The 18,168-nt window shown below is 37.7% G+C and overlaps 1 protein-coding gene across 4 annotated transcripts in view; it reads right to left on the reverse strand.

The window, feature by feature from the left end:
- CRAMP1 (cramped chromatin regulator homolog 1) overlaps nucleotides 1-18,168 on the reverse strand; it is a 51,666-nt gene that overhangs the window by 22,625 nt on the left and 10,873 nt on the right. For 2 of the 4 annotated variants that reach the window (XM_049790990.1, XM_049790987.1), the window contains exons 3-9: nucleotides 17,784-17,977; nucleotides 15,924-16,077; nucleotides 13,694-13,777; nucleotides 10,959-11,007; nucleotides 2,989-3,074; nucleotides 2,118-2,241; nucleotides 917-998 (exon numbers count right to left, since the gene is read on the reverse strand). In XM_049790990.1, the coding sequence (XP_049646947.1) occupies nucleotides 917-998; nucleotides 2,118-2,241; nucleotides 2,989-3,074; nucleotides 10,959-11,007; nucleotides 13,694-13,777; nucleotides 15,924-16,077; nucleotides 17,784-17,977 (773 nt within the window). The remainder of the gene's footprint in view (nucleotides 1-916; nucleotides 999-2,117; nucleotides 2,242-2,988; nucleotides 3,075-10,958; nucleotides 11,008-13,693; nucleotides 13,778-15,923; nucleotides 16,078-17,783; nucleotides 17,978-18,168) is intronic. The other 2 variants (XM_049790989.1, XM_049790988.1) reach the window with 2 other exon arrangements.

Raw genomic sequence — 18,168 nt, forward strand, 5'->3', positions numbered from 1 at the left:
ATGAAGACTCTACGATCAGAACTTAAGTCCTTTTGTGATGGTAAGGGCTATACTGAAGACCTGCTACAAACACAAACTAAATCTCTGTTCCAGACAAAATTAATTCTCTCTGCTTCACACACCATTGTAATGATAAAAAAACCCCAACCAACAAATAAACCCCAACAAAACCAAGCAAAAAATCCCAACGTCAGTGTATAGCAAAACAGACCCCCCCTTTCTGTGCAGTAACCCCCACCTTCCATGTTTTGACATCCTTCTAAGTTTCAAGTGCCATGCTGTTCAGACTCACAAATTAAAAAGAAAAGCCTGAATTAAAGGACTAAGAACAGGATATAGCACACCAGTCAACAGGAGAACAGAATGGCTGTTAACTCACAAATCCTCCTACTCCATGGATCGAAGTTCAGAGGTAAGGTAATCTCTAATGTAGTATGGCTCGGACAGCATATAGATACATAACAGATAGCAGCAGCTACCGAGACAAGAAGCTTAAGCCTTCATTTGGTGGAACTGCATAAAGCAAGTGGAAAGATCTGTCCTTAACCTTTTTGCTGCAACTGGAAACAAAATTATCAGTTATCATCCAGGCTTCTATGGTGGTCTCCCATCTACAAAGAAACAGAGTAAGCTCACTGTTTAAGGAAGTGAAATAAAGGCAGGGAGCTTCATTTATTATTAACTAGCTTTTCAGGGGATCATAGCAGAGAAGAGTTTGGATAAAAGTGGAATATTATGGGTTTTCCCATGAAAGGTTCCATTAGTGATGCTGAGAAACTGACCCCTACCTTTACTAAGCAAGGACTGGTAAATTTATGAGATAGAGTCACATTCCCAAGGCAAAAATGAACTTAGAATACGAACGTAATTGCTCCCAGGACACAGCATACAGAACCGAGTAGCAGAAAAAGGATACAATACGCACTTCATGGAGAGCCCACTTTTGCTTCAGGAACTCAATGAGGCTGGAGACCTTCCGATGCAACTCCACAATCATCCTGTATGCCAGATAAACAAATTAAGGGAACAGAGAAAAAATTTCAGCAGAGGTTCAAATCACAGCCTCAATGCTAGAATGGGAATTAAGGGAAGAAACTGGCATTCTGTAATACGAGCACAGAGAACATACCTACCACTCCCAAGCTCTAAGAAAAAAAAACAAGAAAAACAAAAACATATGTTATCCCACAACTTTAAAATCTATATAACTCACAACTGAGAAAGATCTAAAAGCTTATCAGATAAATCTGATTGCCATGATTCAAGATATTAGTTTCTCTGGTTGGAAGAATAAGATAGCAAAAGATGGCAAGATTTAGCTAAACTGCAAAAGTGCAGGCAAGGCACAAAGCTACCACATGAAGAAAGAGAAAGGGGCATAAAAAAAACCCCTGCAAACATTTACTTTTTGCTCCCAAAACATTTTACAAAATAAGCCTAATGGTAAAAATCTTCATTATCCTCTCTGCATGATCTTTAGTTGTTATACTGAAGTACTCTCTTTGGAAGAACAATGAACATCACAGAGGCCTCCTGTTTTCTGCCCTGAGTTTTGGACTAGATGTAAGTACTAGGATGAACAGCCACTGACGACACTGAAACAACAGCACCAACTAGATTTTGCAGGGAGGAGATTAAGCTACAAATACCTTCCTTTCTGCTAGGATCACTGTGTTGCAGTTGACATGTTCAGAGTCTTGGTGCAGGCGTCTCTGACCAGTTTTACTTCCCTCCCCTGTACCTCTGTCTCATGGTGCATTCAATACAAATTTTAGTAGGACTAGTGCTGCATATCTCCACTTTACTTGCACTCTGCTCTGACAACTGGGTGTAGGTGGCACGAAGTATATTCATCTCCAACTCTAGTGGCTCCTTTCACTACTCAAATTAAAAGATATAAAGAACAATCTAATTTTCAAGTCTGGTATCTTATGTTTACAACTATCATTTACTCTGGTTGGACAAAGCCTTCAGAATAAGTACATTTAGGCAAACCGCACTATCAAAGATGAACTGCCCAGTTGGCAAAGAGCACCCTGAAGAGACAGGAAGATGCTAGAATGCTACTCATTTATTGCCCTATTCTATTCTGAGCACCACAATCAGTTCTTCATTACCTAAGCCGTGGATTCTGGGCAAGACTCTGTACTCTAGCCCAGGCATGATTATTTCGTGGCTGCAACTCCACAGGGACCTTGAGAGGAAGACGTACTGGCTTCTGGTCCTCTTCATCACTAACACCTGAAGGGAGATGAAGCACAAAGGGCATGGGTCAAAGCAAGGACAACTCAATCAGAATACTGTATGCTCAGTTACATGAAAAAAAAAACATCACAGACATCAGCATCACCTACAGACAACTTCAGCAGCTCAGCTTCACCAGTGGAGCCTGCTTCCTTTAGATTACTTCCTGTTCCAATAAGTTTTATTTTTTTTCCTTGGACACTGCAGAGGTACTGGAGCTTCCAGTTGAGCAAGCAGTGTAAAAATCAGGTGGCTGGAAACTTTGAACAAGTGCAGTATTTCAGACCTTTAAACTGCACTGATTCTGCTTATTGGGGGGAAGGAAGAAGAAATAATAAAAAAAAAAAAAAAAAAAAAAAAAAATCACAGATAGCTGAACTAGAGATGGTAAAAAAAGTAAAAAATGCTCAATGCTAAACAACATACTACTGCTTATTCACTGGCACAAGGGACTAAACTTTGCACAACTGGTAAAGCAGTAGCGATCTTGTCTGGTATAGCTATTTCCTTTTCAATTTAGCTAGTGACGTAGTCCAAGACTTAGAGAGCTGGGTGGGCCCTGAAGTTACTGGGACTATACATGCAAACAGAGTAAGACAATAGAGACTTATCTGTGCCCAACACAAACGTGAAATAGCACAAACTCCCCTGCCAGTGATGTACACATCCAAACAGGCCTACTCTCTCTCATATTTTTCCGACCATCTGTTAAAACCCTTTCGCATTCCAACATCTCTTACTTACCATCTGGATCACAGAGTTTCTTCAAAGCCCTGCACATCGGAGCTTTGATACGAAGGTTTCTGCCTTTGTAACGAACAGTCGTAGCCCTGAATACATTGAAAGAGAAGTATTTACAGGCACCATTAATAAAAGTTTGTGGATACATACATATTAGGGACACAGAGTCAAATACAATCACGGCTATAGGAATGAACAAAGGGTTTGCAGTGCTAATTCACAAGAGTATTCAATCTTTTCTATCACCTCACTTTTCATTATAGAAATGCTACTATTGTGATCCTCTTCTTCCGGACTTTCATGAAACACTGGGCTGTCCACTTAGGAAGGGACCGCTATTTTATGAAGTGGACTAGAATTAAGTTACTTCGGTTGAAGAATACTGTCAGAGACAGCTTCTTCACAAAAGACAAGTGGTTTTGCTTTAGTCTCCTCTTTATACTCCTAACTCTTAATTATGGGAAGAAAAAGATCTAAAGTTTTTGAAGAGTCTTCCATTCTGGAATATCAACACCGCATCTGTTGCAGAAGTGAGGTCTAACAGTTTGTGCAGGAATCTGAACAAAGTAACTTTTACAGTATGATTTCACTGGCTTTTAGCTTTAATACCACATTAACAGCTATAAAGATCCTTAAAAGCAAGAGGCCATTCTTCTTTGCACACAGTGGAACTATTTTATTTCTTCACTCAGTCAGTCCTGTTTTCTTTCTAGAGACTTAAAATGCAGGCACTGAAACCAACAAAGTTACTGATGGCAGTATTTACTACCTAAGAGTTCAAGCAATAAGGATCAGCTAGCATAGAAACAGCAAGATTGAACACAAATCCTTCAAGTAAAATGAAAGAAGTTATGGAGAATATTCCTACAGCAGGATCTTATTTTTTCTTATGCTGTAAGGAAGACAACATCAGGCAGAAAGAGCACTTATCTGCACTGCTATGAGGGAAACGCACAAAAGGGCAGCAGAAGTGAAGCCAGACCTGAGAAGATGGAGTTGATGAGGTAAGCAGCTCAAAAGTTCCAATTACTAAGCTGTAAACTTCTATAGATTCAGAATATCCCAGGGCTGGAAGGGCAAATTTCCTCAATCTGCACTGCGGTACCAGAAGCTAGAGGGAATACGTTAGCCCTCACTCCTTCTCACAAGTTCTGACACAGAAGTAGTGATGGCTCAACTAATGAAGAGAGGAGAAGGCTCTCAAGTGCTGACAAGAAACTAGCAATGGTACTACTTCAGAAAAAATAAAAAAGACCCAAAAGCACCTGCCTGGTTTTAAATAGTGCTTCCTATTTCCACATCTGCAACTGCGGACAACACTACAGCTGCTCTAACAGAGGCATTGTTGTTACCTTCCCCCTTTCAACTTAACCCTAATTTGAATTGTTGGAAACGAATCCAACAAGATAGTGGGTCCCCCCCCAAGTAAAATGGTCAATCTGTGCCAGTGGAAAGACTCTTAGAAGAGACATAGTGAGACTCATGGATATCTAGTCAATGACATAATGTAACAATGAAATGTAAAACTTCCTCCTGGTCATTGCAATGGACAGCTTAGCCTTAACGCATGAGGGTCAATATCCTCATCATTGTATTAAAGTACAGATATAATTTTATCAGAAAATCAGCATATTTGCATATTTTAAAAAATAAATCTCCTAAAAAAAAGTTTAATCATCTGCAGCTAGCACCCTCTTTTTTTTTTTTTTTTTAAATGTGTAAATAAACTGAGTTTCAATACAAGTGAGGACAAGATCAGTATGAATCAACCCAAACTCACTTATGTCAAGTCAACAGGGACTGCAATGTTTGAAGACAGGAAACTCGACTACAAATTCTGCTGCTCTCAAATTTAGCTGGTCAATGTTTGGACAGCTTCTCTCTTGGGTCTGAATCTTTAGGTGGAGAACCTCCACTTTTCTTCGCGAGCCCAAACTTTGGTCTCAGTCAGAAGCAGCAGCCTAGTATAAAAGTGCCTGGTACAAAAACTGAAGGACTTGGCAGAACCTAGAGAATTTGCAGTAAATAAAAACTCTAGATAGATTTCTTTGTCCAGTGCTTATTATTATTTCCTCAAAGAACAGTAACTAAAAAAACAGCTGATAACTAAAGATCTCTTTTACTGTAGCTCCTAGAAATCACTCTTCCTGTTATACAGTTTTCTGCTAAAGTAACACATCCTCATGATTCACAACAAATACCTTTTGCCTTTAACTACAGGGATTCAAAAGCTACATTTACTCTATTACCACTAACACTGTTCTTCACAGTAAGCAATTTTATAAAGCTCACGTTGAGATGATAGGATGCATGAATGCACCCAACTACTAGAAAACGCAAAGTCTGGGAATGTAATAGAACAGTTTCATGGAAAACAGTGCTGCTGCACGAACATGCCAAGATTATCGTCTTCCTTGCTCTTGCAAGGAGTTAATTACAGCGTTATAGCAATCAGAACTGCCGTAATGATTTCTTTGCTTAGTGAAGACACACCTAGATGTCCCCCCCCATTCTAGTGGAAAAGAAAGTTTCATAATAGCCTCACACACAATCCACTAAAGCCAGTGAAAATAAATCCAATAATGCAATGCACCTTGAAACAGGTTGCTAAATTGCACTACTACTTTAGGACAGCAAATTCTTTTGACTACTTGTGCAAGCTGAGACTCTCCTCCTGCATCATGATTTTAGCTAATGCAACACTTTTTATCAAATGTGCCCTTGAAGTAGCTGCATTCAAGTGAAGAGTCAAAAATAGCATTAGCATTATTACTGTAACTTTAACACTGTAAGTGTATAAATGAGAAGGGCTTTGTGGGGAGAACATTATTTCTTCTGAGATTAACTGGTATGACTACATAAAACAGACAAGCTTTGCGGAAATTGTTCCATCACATGACTTGAAGGTGACTGAAAGAAGGGCCTGAATGCTCAAAAGCCTACTTGATTCACCCAGAACAGCTGATCTAATTTGATCAAGAAAAAGAAGAAGAAAAGCACTGCTGTTCATTTTTCATATTTTCCATTTCTCTTAAAGAGCCTAACTAGTTGGTCATAAAGCATTTATTATTGAGTCAGGCTTCCTGGCAGTTGCTCCTGATCTATTTGCCTACCACCTGCTCAGCTGCACCTTGGCTTGCAGATACCAACTATCTGTTACCACCACACAGCAGCTCACACATGAACAATGGATCAGCATTATAAGCTCCTGGCTGCATTTGTAGCTATGCTTAAAAGGCAGAGAGGGGGGGAAAAACCCCCACCTATGAAAACCTAGGATAAAAGCCAAAAAAGAAGTGTGAAAAACATATTACGGAAAAAATACTACCAAAAAAAAAAAAAATCTAGGAGAAAAATCATATTGGAGGAAAGAAGACAAATGCAAAACTGCTGATAGCTCTAAAAGAGGAGCAGGAACTATGGTATTCCCCGAGTACTGAGTGAGAACGGCACAGTTTAGAAGTTAGCAAAGTACACTGTTCAGTAAATGAAAGAACACAGACCACGGAAATTGGGCAAAACAATGTTAAAAACTTCACATGGAACTTTTCACCCTGGCACTACAGCACTCTTTCATGACTACAGCCATCAATACTTTTATTTTCATTGTTCCCTAAAACACATTTTAGAAGTAGCATCCCAGCTCTCTAGATTCAGGTGTTGTGCTTGGAGAGTCAGAAATAATTCCCCGAATTCCCTTTTCCATAAAGTATGATGGGCTTCAAGCAAACTAGGGAGAGTCTGATAATAAGTTATGCTTTAAACTAATATAAAATTAGATATATTTAGAGACTGTAGTTTCCTAATTGAAATCCATGGCTGGGAGGCTGGAAAAACAATAGTTCTACTAATTTAAAAGAAAAGCACGATAAAAAATGAGACAACTTGAAACAGAACTACTCTTATCTTAGCAATACTTATTTCCTTCTCTTCCCTTCCCTTCCCTAGATCTTGGATGTCTCCAAATGCAGAAAGTTGTAAATCTTAAAGTTATGCTACTGAATATGCATTAAGAACTACTAGTATAACTTGAGACCAAGAGCATATTCTACCTACTTAAAAAAGATCTTTTTTGTATACATTTTTTTTCAGGATGAATTGCAATTTTATTAGCAAGATTTTTAGGGAGTTACAAATACCCCTCAGCATGCCAAACAGCGTTTACAAGGAAATGGAAGACAATGAAGGATCACTCCCACTCCACACAAACCACACCCAAGAACTGAACCAGCCAGATCAATCAATACGTGTTAAAAGTTTCTGTCTTTAATGGTCTTTCTTACTTGTGATACTAAGAGCCTCTCAGGTTGGGGGACAAAAACACATATGCTAACAGACAGGCTAACAGTAGTACTGTGCTTTAACCGTTGCGTATTTACAGTATTTATTTAATTATGTGTTTGTTGTGGTTTGTTTGGGTTTTTTTAACCCATCCACAAATCCTACAGATCTACAAACGTATCCAGAAACTATTTATATTTCTTCAAATCTATTTTTTTATTACAAACATATCCAGAAACTATTTATATTTCTTTAAATCTTTTTTTTTATTAAATGTAAAGATTGTTACAAAACCTAAGTTAAATTAAAATGTTTCACTCCTAAAAGTGAAACAAAACAAAAATGCTTTGGCTTAAGTTTATCTAAATAGGTTTCTGAGCAGTTCTGATATACTGCCAGAAATATTTTTTCATTGTTATATATCCTAATCACACAATCCAGTGACATACCGTTGCTGTAATAAAAAGCTAGCAACAAAGGACTGGACAGAAAGTCATTCAGATTCCCTGTAATTTCTAAGGGAGCTTTGTTTCGTAGTTGTCTTGCTTAGCGATTCTGAAAGCTTCTTCAAGCAGTTCGTGTGGGCCAGTGTTGACATGAGTATGCTAAACTACTCAGACCAGTTACAAAACTGGACAGAACAATTCTTATCTTCCCCTTGCATTTATAAATATCTAAACTTTGATAAAGATCTCCAATTCATTCAGCTACAACTGTACCAAAGGCTATGGTCTAGCCTGATTTTACATGTTACTGAAATTCTGAAGACAACTACAGAGATGTATACCAGTGAATGGCCTTAACGTCAATGACCAAACAGGGACATTTCACACAAAGATTTTGTTGTTACCTGAAACTGCTAGTTGATTAAGTTTTCAGGCACCTTTTAGTATCTGTGACCTGTGTTATAAGCTCAACTGGGAAGACTTTAAATATGGTTTTCTTACGAGTACCTCACAGGGTTATTTGTTTTACCATACACCATGTAATTATCACAGAAAGCCAGAGATGATGTGTAACATAAGCAAAATAAGCGCTGAATTAGAATATGTAACTCCAGGGTCTAGAGTTGTCCTGCAAATAAATTGCCAGGTAGCTCCTCACAATCTTAGCCTCTCTTGACCTTTCTTAGCAATTAAACAAGGCTAATGTTTACCTACTTCAGGAAAAGATCATCAGAATAATGCATGTTCACAGTCCCCATTTTTAATCGCTTTGGATTCACTTTCACTCAAGACTTTCAACATAGTGACAAGCCTTACAAAGTGCATTGCACTCAGAGGAAAAGGAGGACTATCACGCTTGAAAGAAATGTGTTAGGAACTGAATAAAAGAACTGCTTACAAATAAGAGAGGAGGATCATAGAATTGTAACATCACTGAGCAAGATGGAAAGTTTAATCTAATGGAATATATGCAATGTGCTTCCTTGTGGGAGATATGAGGCTGCCCTGCACATGCAGGGGATTAATTCAGATGATGTAGATATCCAGGTGGTAATGAAGACAAAAAAGTGAACATTGTTTCCCTGCACAGTTTGCTCCTCTTCGACTGACAAAGTTTACCCACCAATTGGGTAAGAGATGCAGGAGAAAAAGGGAAGCAAAGATGTGTCTTCCATCTGGTAGACAAAAGTCCTATACAAGAGCAACTATTTCTGAACTGCCGAAGAATTTTAATATTACGTACACTCTAGTTTTTGGTTAGAAGATTAGCATTAGTATTTTCAAATGCAAAGACTCCTGTTTTCAAAATGGTTTGTCACAAGACTGGCTTTTACAGAATAAACACCTAGACTTCATAGAAATCATTAGCCCTCATTAACAATTAAGAAGAATAACTAAGGCCTTAATCATGTGAAGTGCTAGACTGATGCTACAGCTTGCTAAAACTCATCAGTCTCGTTTATTATGGTTTAGTCTATTTGGATGACACAGTATTAGAAAGGCTCTCCAGCACAACAGAGAGACCAAAATGACATCCTACATCCTGAACTCTACACATATTCAGGACACTAGGGAAAAAAGGCTCATCCCAGGGCCATTTTAGCTGATAACTCCAATTTAAAGTAATTGGCTTTAAGAATCATTTTGTTATATGAAAAAACTTACTGGTAAGATTTTCTTAATTGTACAAAACCCAAACCAAAGGGCAATTTCTCTTCTAATTTCAAACTTCACAGTTAACAAAAGAAAGAACAAGTGATTTCATAAATAATCACATTCAAGACCTGCAACAGAACAGCAGACTGGACAAAGTGCATCTCCCAGGAGATTAAAGGTTAATAAACTGTAAGGAACTCATTTGGAAACTCAGTCTGTGAACAATACAAATGCACAACAGCAAGTACCCATTTTAGGTAAAGTCAAGTCAAAAAGTCAGCAGCTGCTGAGTGGGCAAACCCTTCCTCCTGTTTACAGCAAAGTTTATTTCATCAATAATTTGTCTGCTACGATGAAGCACCCTAAAAGCACAAATGCCAAAAGTAAAAAGGTATATGTAACAGACAGAAAATAATACTATTTTCAAATTGCTTTTAAAGACATGATTAGGACAAACCAGTGCCTGCTGAGTGATGCCTGCTTAATGATCATACTCCATAAAATAACATCCTTTGAAAGAGATTTCACGTTAGAGTACACAAATGCTAAAAGGACTACTTCAGAAAATTTTACATACAAATATATCAGGTATTCCCTCACTTCCAATAGTACAGCAGCTTCTAACCTCTTCTGTATTCTAAAAGTACACTGCCAAGACTGAACCCCCAAATCCCACAATTCTTTCTTGAAGTGAAAGAGAATACTTGTTCTTAAAGTCAAGTAGATGCAGAAGCGACTGGAGAGCTGAATCCTATGGTGTACTGGAAGTGTCATTTCAGGTCTGAAAGTCAAGACTCCTGAGCACTGTTGGCAGAACTGTTTAGAGATGAACGCTTGCTACAAGAAAGACACTGGGGTGCTGGAGTGTGTCCAAAGGAGGGCAATGAAGCTGGTGGAGGGTCCAGAGCACAAGTCTTATGAGGAGTGGCTGAGGGAACTGGGGTGGTTTAGTCTGGAGAAAAGGAGGCTGAGGGGAGACCTCATCGCTCTCTACAACTACCTGAAAAGAGGTTGTAGAGAGGTGGGGGTCGGTCTCTTCCCCCAAGTCACAAGCGATAGGACAAGAGGAAATGGCCTCAAGTTGTACCAGGGGAGGTTTAGACTGGATATTAGGAAGAATTTCTTCACCAAAAGGGTTGTCAAGCATTGGAACAGGCTGCCCAGGGAAGTGGTTGAGTCACCATTCCTGGAGGGATTTAAAAGACCTGTAGACATGGCGCTTAGGGACATGGTTTAGTGGTGACTGGCAGCACTAGGTTAACAGTTGGACTTGACGATCTTAAGGGTCTTTGCCAACCTAAACAATTCTATGATTCTATATTCCCTGTAGTGAATCAATATAGTTATAATGTCAGCTTCTGTAAAGAATTCTCATTTCATTACCTTCTTAAAACCACCCATCATTTACTACTAATAACAATTAATGGCTTCATGGAAAAAGAGAGAAAAAAACCCCACGTACAAAACAAAGAATGGAAAATGGGAAATCTACAAAGTAAGAAATGTCCCCTAGACTCTGGATCACCAATTCAACAACCAAGCTGCTGAACAACCCAGTTTTAAGAGTTTCAGGAATAAGTTCTTACTTACCCGGCTTGAATGAGCTCATTGAGTTTAGCTGCGTTCTTGTCATCCATACCTTTACATGAAATGGGATAGAACAGTGAATTAGGATTTAAAGTGATATAGTCATGACCTTTTTTTGTGTCCTGTTCTGTTTTCAAGGCTATTACATTTCATTCTTACATAGGATTAAGGTGCATAAATGTGCTATAAAATACCCTTTCTGAAAAGTTTCTGGTTTTGTAACGTGCAAGCTTTATACAATCCTTACCATGAAAATTACATTTTACTCATGGATTAAATGACCCTAGTTTAGGCACTACAGTCACCTTGGGTTGCTGGGCATTAATCTGACACTGCAGCATTAAAAAAGAAAAGCTTCCTCGTCTTCCTGCTCAATCTCTGTTGCTAAGGCAGCACAGCGTAATTAAAGAGCATCAAGCCCTCATAGTACTGAATGCAATAAAAAAAGTAAACAAAAATAACAAAATGCACATGTAACCCACACTTTTCTTCTATGTATTCTACAGCACATTTTTAAATGGACATTATGGTAACTTGATATATATTCCCTATGATAGTTAGGCCCAGATCTAGTTACTGAACAATTAACCTCCCTCTGGCAATGTTGAAAGTATTCTGACACGTTTTCATGTCTCAATAGCTCTACAGAAGTCATCTCAATTTCTGGGAAGATGGGACTAGGTGAATACCACAAGGTTTCACCAGCTGCAAAACAGACCTCTCATAAACTGGCTGTAGAGGCTTGCGGCTTAAGCCCGTTTGGTCTTGGAGACCAGAATTTTCCAAGTGACACTGGGTAAAATACGTAACCAAGTACCAAAGTTATAAAAAGACAGAAGCACAGAGTATGCATGCATTGCCATGGTGACTGTGTGAAACCTTATTCCCAGTCATAGCAAGGAGGGTCTGTTGATGCTTTTAAGACAAGACGTGGACATAGGGAAGAAACACTAATGCTGATTTCTACTGACAATGCAATCTGTCTTGCCTCTGCACCTTCTTTGTCATGAAACAGGTCAAAAATTGCTTCTCCAAGATGAATTAACACACTGGAGATCTTTGAACAAACAGAATAAAGTCAGTATGAACATTCACAACAGTCTTGTTCATGACACTGCAGTAAAAATCTCAGGCGAGAAAATAATATAGCAAAAAAAAAAAAAAATCTGCCAAAATACCACGATTCTGTTAGGAACTGTACACATCCACTCATTAAAGCTTTCTTGTCTTTTTCACTTTGCAACTAGTATGACTTTACAAAGAAGTGAAAGTATTTTGATGATTTTCCATGTCTCACAAATTGTCTCAAAACACGTAGAAGATGCGCTATGATATAAAACTGACTCTACAAAAAACTTGGGGACAAATGAAAAAAAAAATACAGAGATAAGGTATACATGCATGGACTAGCGCATACAGTGCATGTTCTTCTGCCCATTCTCCAAGCTAGTTGCATTAGAGTTGTCTCTAGTCTGGAAGCCATAAAGACCATGAGAACCGTATCCCAGGCTGCATAAAAAGCAGCGTGGCCAGCAGGTCGAGAGAAGTAATTCTGCTCCTCTGCTCCGCTCTGCAAGAACCTACCTGGAGTACTGCATCCAGCTCTGGGGTCCCCAGCACAAGACAGACATGGACCTGTTAGATCCAAGGGCTGAAAGAACCTCTCCCATGAAGAAAGGCTGAGAGGGTTGGTTGTTCAGCCTGGAGAAGAGAAGGCTCCAGGGAGACCTTCTTACTTAGGGCTTACAAGAAAGATGGATGCAGACTTTTTAGTGGGACCTGTAGTGACAGGACAAGGGGTAATGGTTTTAAACTAAAAGAGGTTAATGGTTTTAAATTTAAAGAGGGCAGATTCAGACTAGATACAAGGTAGAAATTTTTTTACAGTGAGGATGGTGAAACACTGGCACAGGTTGCCCCAGAGAGGTGGTTGATGCCCCATCCCTGGAAACATTCAAGGTCAGGTTGGACAGGGCTCTGAGCAACCTGATCTAGCTGAAGATGTCCCTGCTCATTGCAGGGGGCTTGGACTAGACGGCCTTTAAATGCCCCTTCCAACCCAAACCATTCTATGATGCTACGAACGTGGTACTAAGCCTAAGCTCAAATATCTTGCTAATGCAACTAATCAACTTCTAGAAAATGGGGTAGCATTGGTAGGGCATACACTCATCTGTCTACACCCACCCTTGCAGACAAAATCAGCCTCCAGGATTGACAAGGTCAGAATGTGTCTTGGTTAGCCAGTAAAGTTGTTATTTTTGTTTATAATTTGTAGTGCTTTTTCATCTTCAGGGTTCAACAAGTAAAGATTTAGAGATGACTTAGAGAAAGGCACCATTCCAGATTTGGATTGCATAGGCAGAAATAATTGTGGGTGCAAATGAAATCATTTACACATCTAATTGCTTAGTTTTCAATAATAATAAAATAGACAGATAATCTAAGCTGCGTATACATTTACCTGTCATCTGTGGGTATTACATGCACTGCATTCCACAGATAGCAAAAGCTAAAGAAATGTCAAATAAAAAGGGGACTAATGCAACAGACTAAGAAGGTCTTTAAAAAAGAAATACATTTAATGAAAAAGCAGTACCACAGATTACTGCAATAGAATGCAATGAATATAGATTCTAAATAACTCAAAAGTGAAACTGTACTAGACATTGCCAACTTCAAGGGTAGATACTTCTGATTCTACCATATAAAAATAATTTTATGTCGTTCACACTCACATCCCCCAATCTTTTTCCTTAGTTCTCCATAGCAGATTAAGCCATAAAGCTCCAGTGAGGATTTTTTCAGCCCTTGAGAAAACACTGAAAAGCAGAAAAGGTTTAAGTGAGATGCAGATTGCAGATACTCATACACAGCTACATTGCAGATACTAATTTCAACACTGAAAGTGAGATAATTTGTATTTTCAATGATGAGACAAACATCTCATCGATGGTAAGACTAAGTTCTGTTTCAAGAAACGCTATAAAGACATAGGTTCACCAATTTCCTTTTGGTGACTTAAATCTGGGAAATGCAACATTTCTTAGATTACAGAAAAACCAAAGCATCTTCCACAGAATTTAAACAAATATGCAACAGTTCAATATGCAAAATAAAACTAATTCATAATAAAGCTAACTCTAATATCACTTAACTGTTTACAGTTTCTAAAGGAAATGTCCAGATGCCCCCAAGAAAACACATACAGAACTCTTCTTATATGAAAATTAAGAAGTAGGTCTGAATTTTCCAGAAGACAGAGAATGTCTTCTGGGCACATGAATGCACCTGGGAGATTTAATGCAAATTCTAGATTCTAAATTTTCATATGAAAAATTGCACATATTTTATTGAACAAGTTTTTTTTTTCCTCCTTTCTTATCAACACCATGATGTGCAGATTAATGTTGCTAATAGATCTAAACATCTATGACAGCAAGGAAAGACAGTCTTGTGGTTTACAAATCAGATGAAAATATTTATCCTTGTCTATTCGTCAAGAATTCAGTTCTCTCTGACTTGCAGACTCATTTAATTTCAAAATCCAGCCACACATATTTCTACCAATACTAAAGCTAATCAAACTACTGCACTAATTCTTAAATTCCTTCAGCCAATGAGACTTCAGACCTTAGAGGTATAAACACAGAACTGTACATTACCCAGAAAACAGATGAAGTTCCTCCATGACTTTGTTTTTTTTAAAGTACTTCCATGCTGTGTTTGCTGTAACATTTGGTTTTATGTAAAATACTAATGACTTGTTTCACCTTAAAATGCTGTCTTGTTTTGAAAAAGGAACTCAAAAATACACCTTATGACAGGTATTTTACATGTGTAACTCCTCCTTTAGATAACCTAATCTCAGAAACAAGACAAAACAATTTCATAAAGAGACTACATTATACACTATGTTTGCATTCCTTCAGCTTTTTTCTAGTCATATCCATTTCTCATTAATGAGTTATTTTTAATTTCAGAGGCTCTGGCCACAAATCATATAGATTTAATTTACTATGCAAATCTTTGCTGATGTTAAGGAGAGTTCTTTAAAGACCAAAAAATTCAACCACCATGAGACTGCCATGATTTATGCAACTTAGAATATAGCATCAGAAGGACAGGAAAGCCCTGGAGATCTTTATTTAATCAACAAGCTAATGGGAGAACTGACATTCTTCATACCTTAAAAAAGTCTAAAGAACTGGGTCTTGGTAAAATCGGTTCGCTCTGAAATAGATTTAACTCGCTATTCAGATTAGGCTACCCACAAATTGACTTGAATTCTCATTGCCTGTTACTGAATTGTATGCATTTGATAAAAATCAACTACCAATTATCATATATTACTATTATTTTTACAAAATACCACTATCCGTTCATATGACTTCCCAATTTCCTTTTCGTTCAACAAGAGGGGGGAGGAGGGAAAAGAATGGAAAGAGGGGAATATGGCACTGGGAATCCTAAGTTACTGAACCAACGATACAATTTCAGGCTTATTTGAAGTGTGAACAAGTATGTCACCATTTACACTTATATCAGACTATTTATTTCTACCTTCCCCCAAGAAGCGCAAAGCAGTGCTGGAGTCAATTTACTCAATGAAGTCATGCCTGACTAACATTTAGGCAACTGTCCTCAAAGGTGTGTTCTTGAGAACAGAAAAACATTTTATTGAATCTGGCTTTTCCCTAATATTAATAGTAGGATCAGCATTTATTATGGTGTGGTGAATTCATATAAAAGCAGTGATACAAATACTCATTTTTGAGAATTATTTCAAAAAACATGAACTGCAACGTGGCCATGCTAACGAAAATAAGACATGTTCAAAGACATCCTATTCAGTATTTATTTTCTCATCTCCACCATTCCTACCCTCCCTGACAACACCAAAAGGCAGGACTCCAACCCTCACGAGACTGCGAGCTCTATCCTAAGCCCATTTCATTGCATACTAACCATTATCAAAGTCAATGTACTTTGAGATCTTGTGCCAGGTGCGGTAGTAGAAATGGCGGACCTGTTCCTTATTCTTCACCATGCTTGCTGGTTTGCCTTTCTTCTTGTATTTCAGGGCAATGTTGTTCTGGATGGCTTCAAAGTCCTTCCCATGCTAAAGAAAAAATAAAACAAATCCAAATACTCAAACCCAAACTTGAATCTTGTCATAAGACAACTCAAACAACATGAGGGACTTTGGGGTTCTTTGTGGGAAATTAGATTTCATTGGTCATAAACAAAATTCTTGGGTATCAGAACTCAACAGCAAAAACACCGATTTCCTTTATTTTATATAAAATACACTATAGATGTCAAATAAATTACTTTCCAATTTCTTGAACTGTTCCAAAATAGAAACTGCAAGTTGCTAGCAAACTTAAAAAAAACCAAACCACTTTACTTGTAAATGTGGTAAGTAGCAGAACTGAAAATACCAACTTTCTCACTTAGCTTTCTTTACTTTCTTCTATTTTCCCCCCTTCTCCCTCCTACCTCCATTTCTGACTAAGGTGAATGAAAACCTTATTATATTTAACAGCTTCACTTTTATTTACAGTGAACTTCACATTCCAGTTATTAGAAGAACAAAATTTGAGTTTCAAATAATGAAGGAAAATATTGTATTTAAAAAAAACAAAACAAACAAACAAACAAAAAAAACTTCTTACAGAAAACACATTTTTACACTGTAGGTCATTCAGAAGTTTATTCTCAGGGTAAAAATAAAAACGAGACATCTAAGTATCCCTTTAAAACTAGCTAATACCTATAAAATCCTGGGAGTTCAAAAGAGGAAAATTTAATTTCATATACATTATCATTGAACTCCTGCTATCACAAAATTTCTTAGTATTCAAAAAAGGCTGGAACTGATTTAAATAAAAAAAAAAAGTGAAAACCTCTTTTGAAAGGTAGTAACACAAAATGAATGGAAGTGGGGGACCAAACAGAGTCCCAAATCTACCTTAGAGCAAATTTTTGAACTTTTTCCTCAGCATTCAAAAAAACCCCCAACACATTACATTTTCTTTGAGCGATGAAGGGACTTAAAAATTACATCGCTCCCACGAACATTACTGCAAGTCAGAGGAGTTAAAAAAAGAAAAGTGTTTAAGTGTTCATTTTGTCCACAAAACATATACATGTGAATTATGCCTACCACTAAAAAAAATATTTTTAAAAAGATGCACATGTGCAAAGAAAACCCACCACTGCTGCTTTTGCTTACACCTTTACTATGTATTTTCATAACACAAGTGCTCTTAAAATAATCATAGAAACAGGACAATCAGGAAAACATCATATACATCATATGAGATAAAAGATAAGATGATCTAAATTTTCTTTGTCTCTCAACCCTAGTACTGAACTGGCTCAAACCTTTTCATGGTGAAAGACTAAACACAGTGCCTACAATTCTTATTAGAAAAGGACATGTTTTCTTGTTTGGTAATATTACAGCCTAAGTGTGTTGCTTTTGAAAGTTGAGATGGGGACATTACTTATTTATTTCTCATTTAAAACAGAACCATAATTGAAAAATAACTGAAATTATTATAAACATTCATGCCTAAAACTCACAAATATTTCCTGTGTATTTCAAAACAAACAAACAAAAAAAGCTTGACACTTTTGAAATGTGCCTGTGATTGACAGCTGGTTTATAGCCAACTATAAAGACACATATGCATAGACAATCAAATGTATATGTGTACCTATGCATTTTGTTCCTGTAAATCTCCATTCAATCAACCTTCTTTAGGAATATCCAGATACTAAATGAAGCCATCTAAGCTTGCTGTTTTCCTCTACATGTACCTCATACAGTCCCTCGAAGAAAGTATTTTTGTCCTCTGTGCTCCACGATTCCCACTGCCGTCTGACCTTCTTTCCTTCCTCCTTCTCTCCAGCCGAGGAGCCCAGGTTCCTTGCTGCTGACTTGGAATTCCCAGCAGGATTGTTGGGAGGAATTCCTGATGTGCCACCAGATGCTGTCCCTCCATTATCTGCTGCTGCAAAAACACATGACCAGAGTGAGTATCAAACCAAGAGGAAGATTCATGGATAGCAATAAGGGAGGAACTCAGAATTTCCTCCTCCTTTTACTGCTCTCATCTATATAATTTTCCCCCCAAGATATTTCACCTGAAATACAACAGGCAAATAACAAGGTTTGTTTTAAAGAAATAAAATCTCAAAAAGC

This window comes from Accipiter gentilis, chromosome 33, assembly GCF_929443795.1.
Source record: "Accipiter gentilis chromosome 33, bAccGen1.1, whole genome shotgun sequence".
NCBI classification, from domain to species: Eukaryota; Metazoa; Chordata; class Aves; order Accipitriformes; family Accipitridae; genus Astur; species Astur gentilis.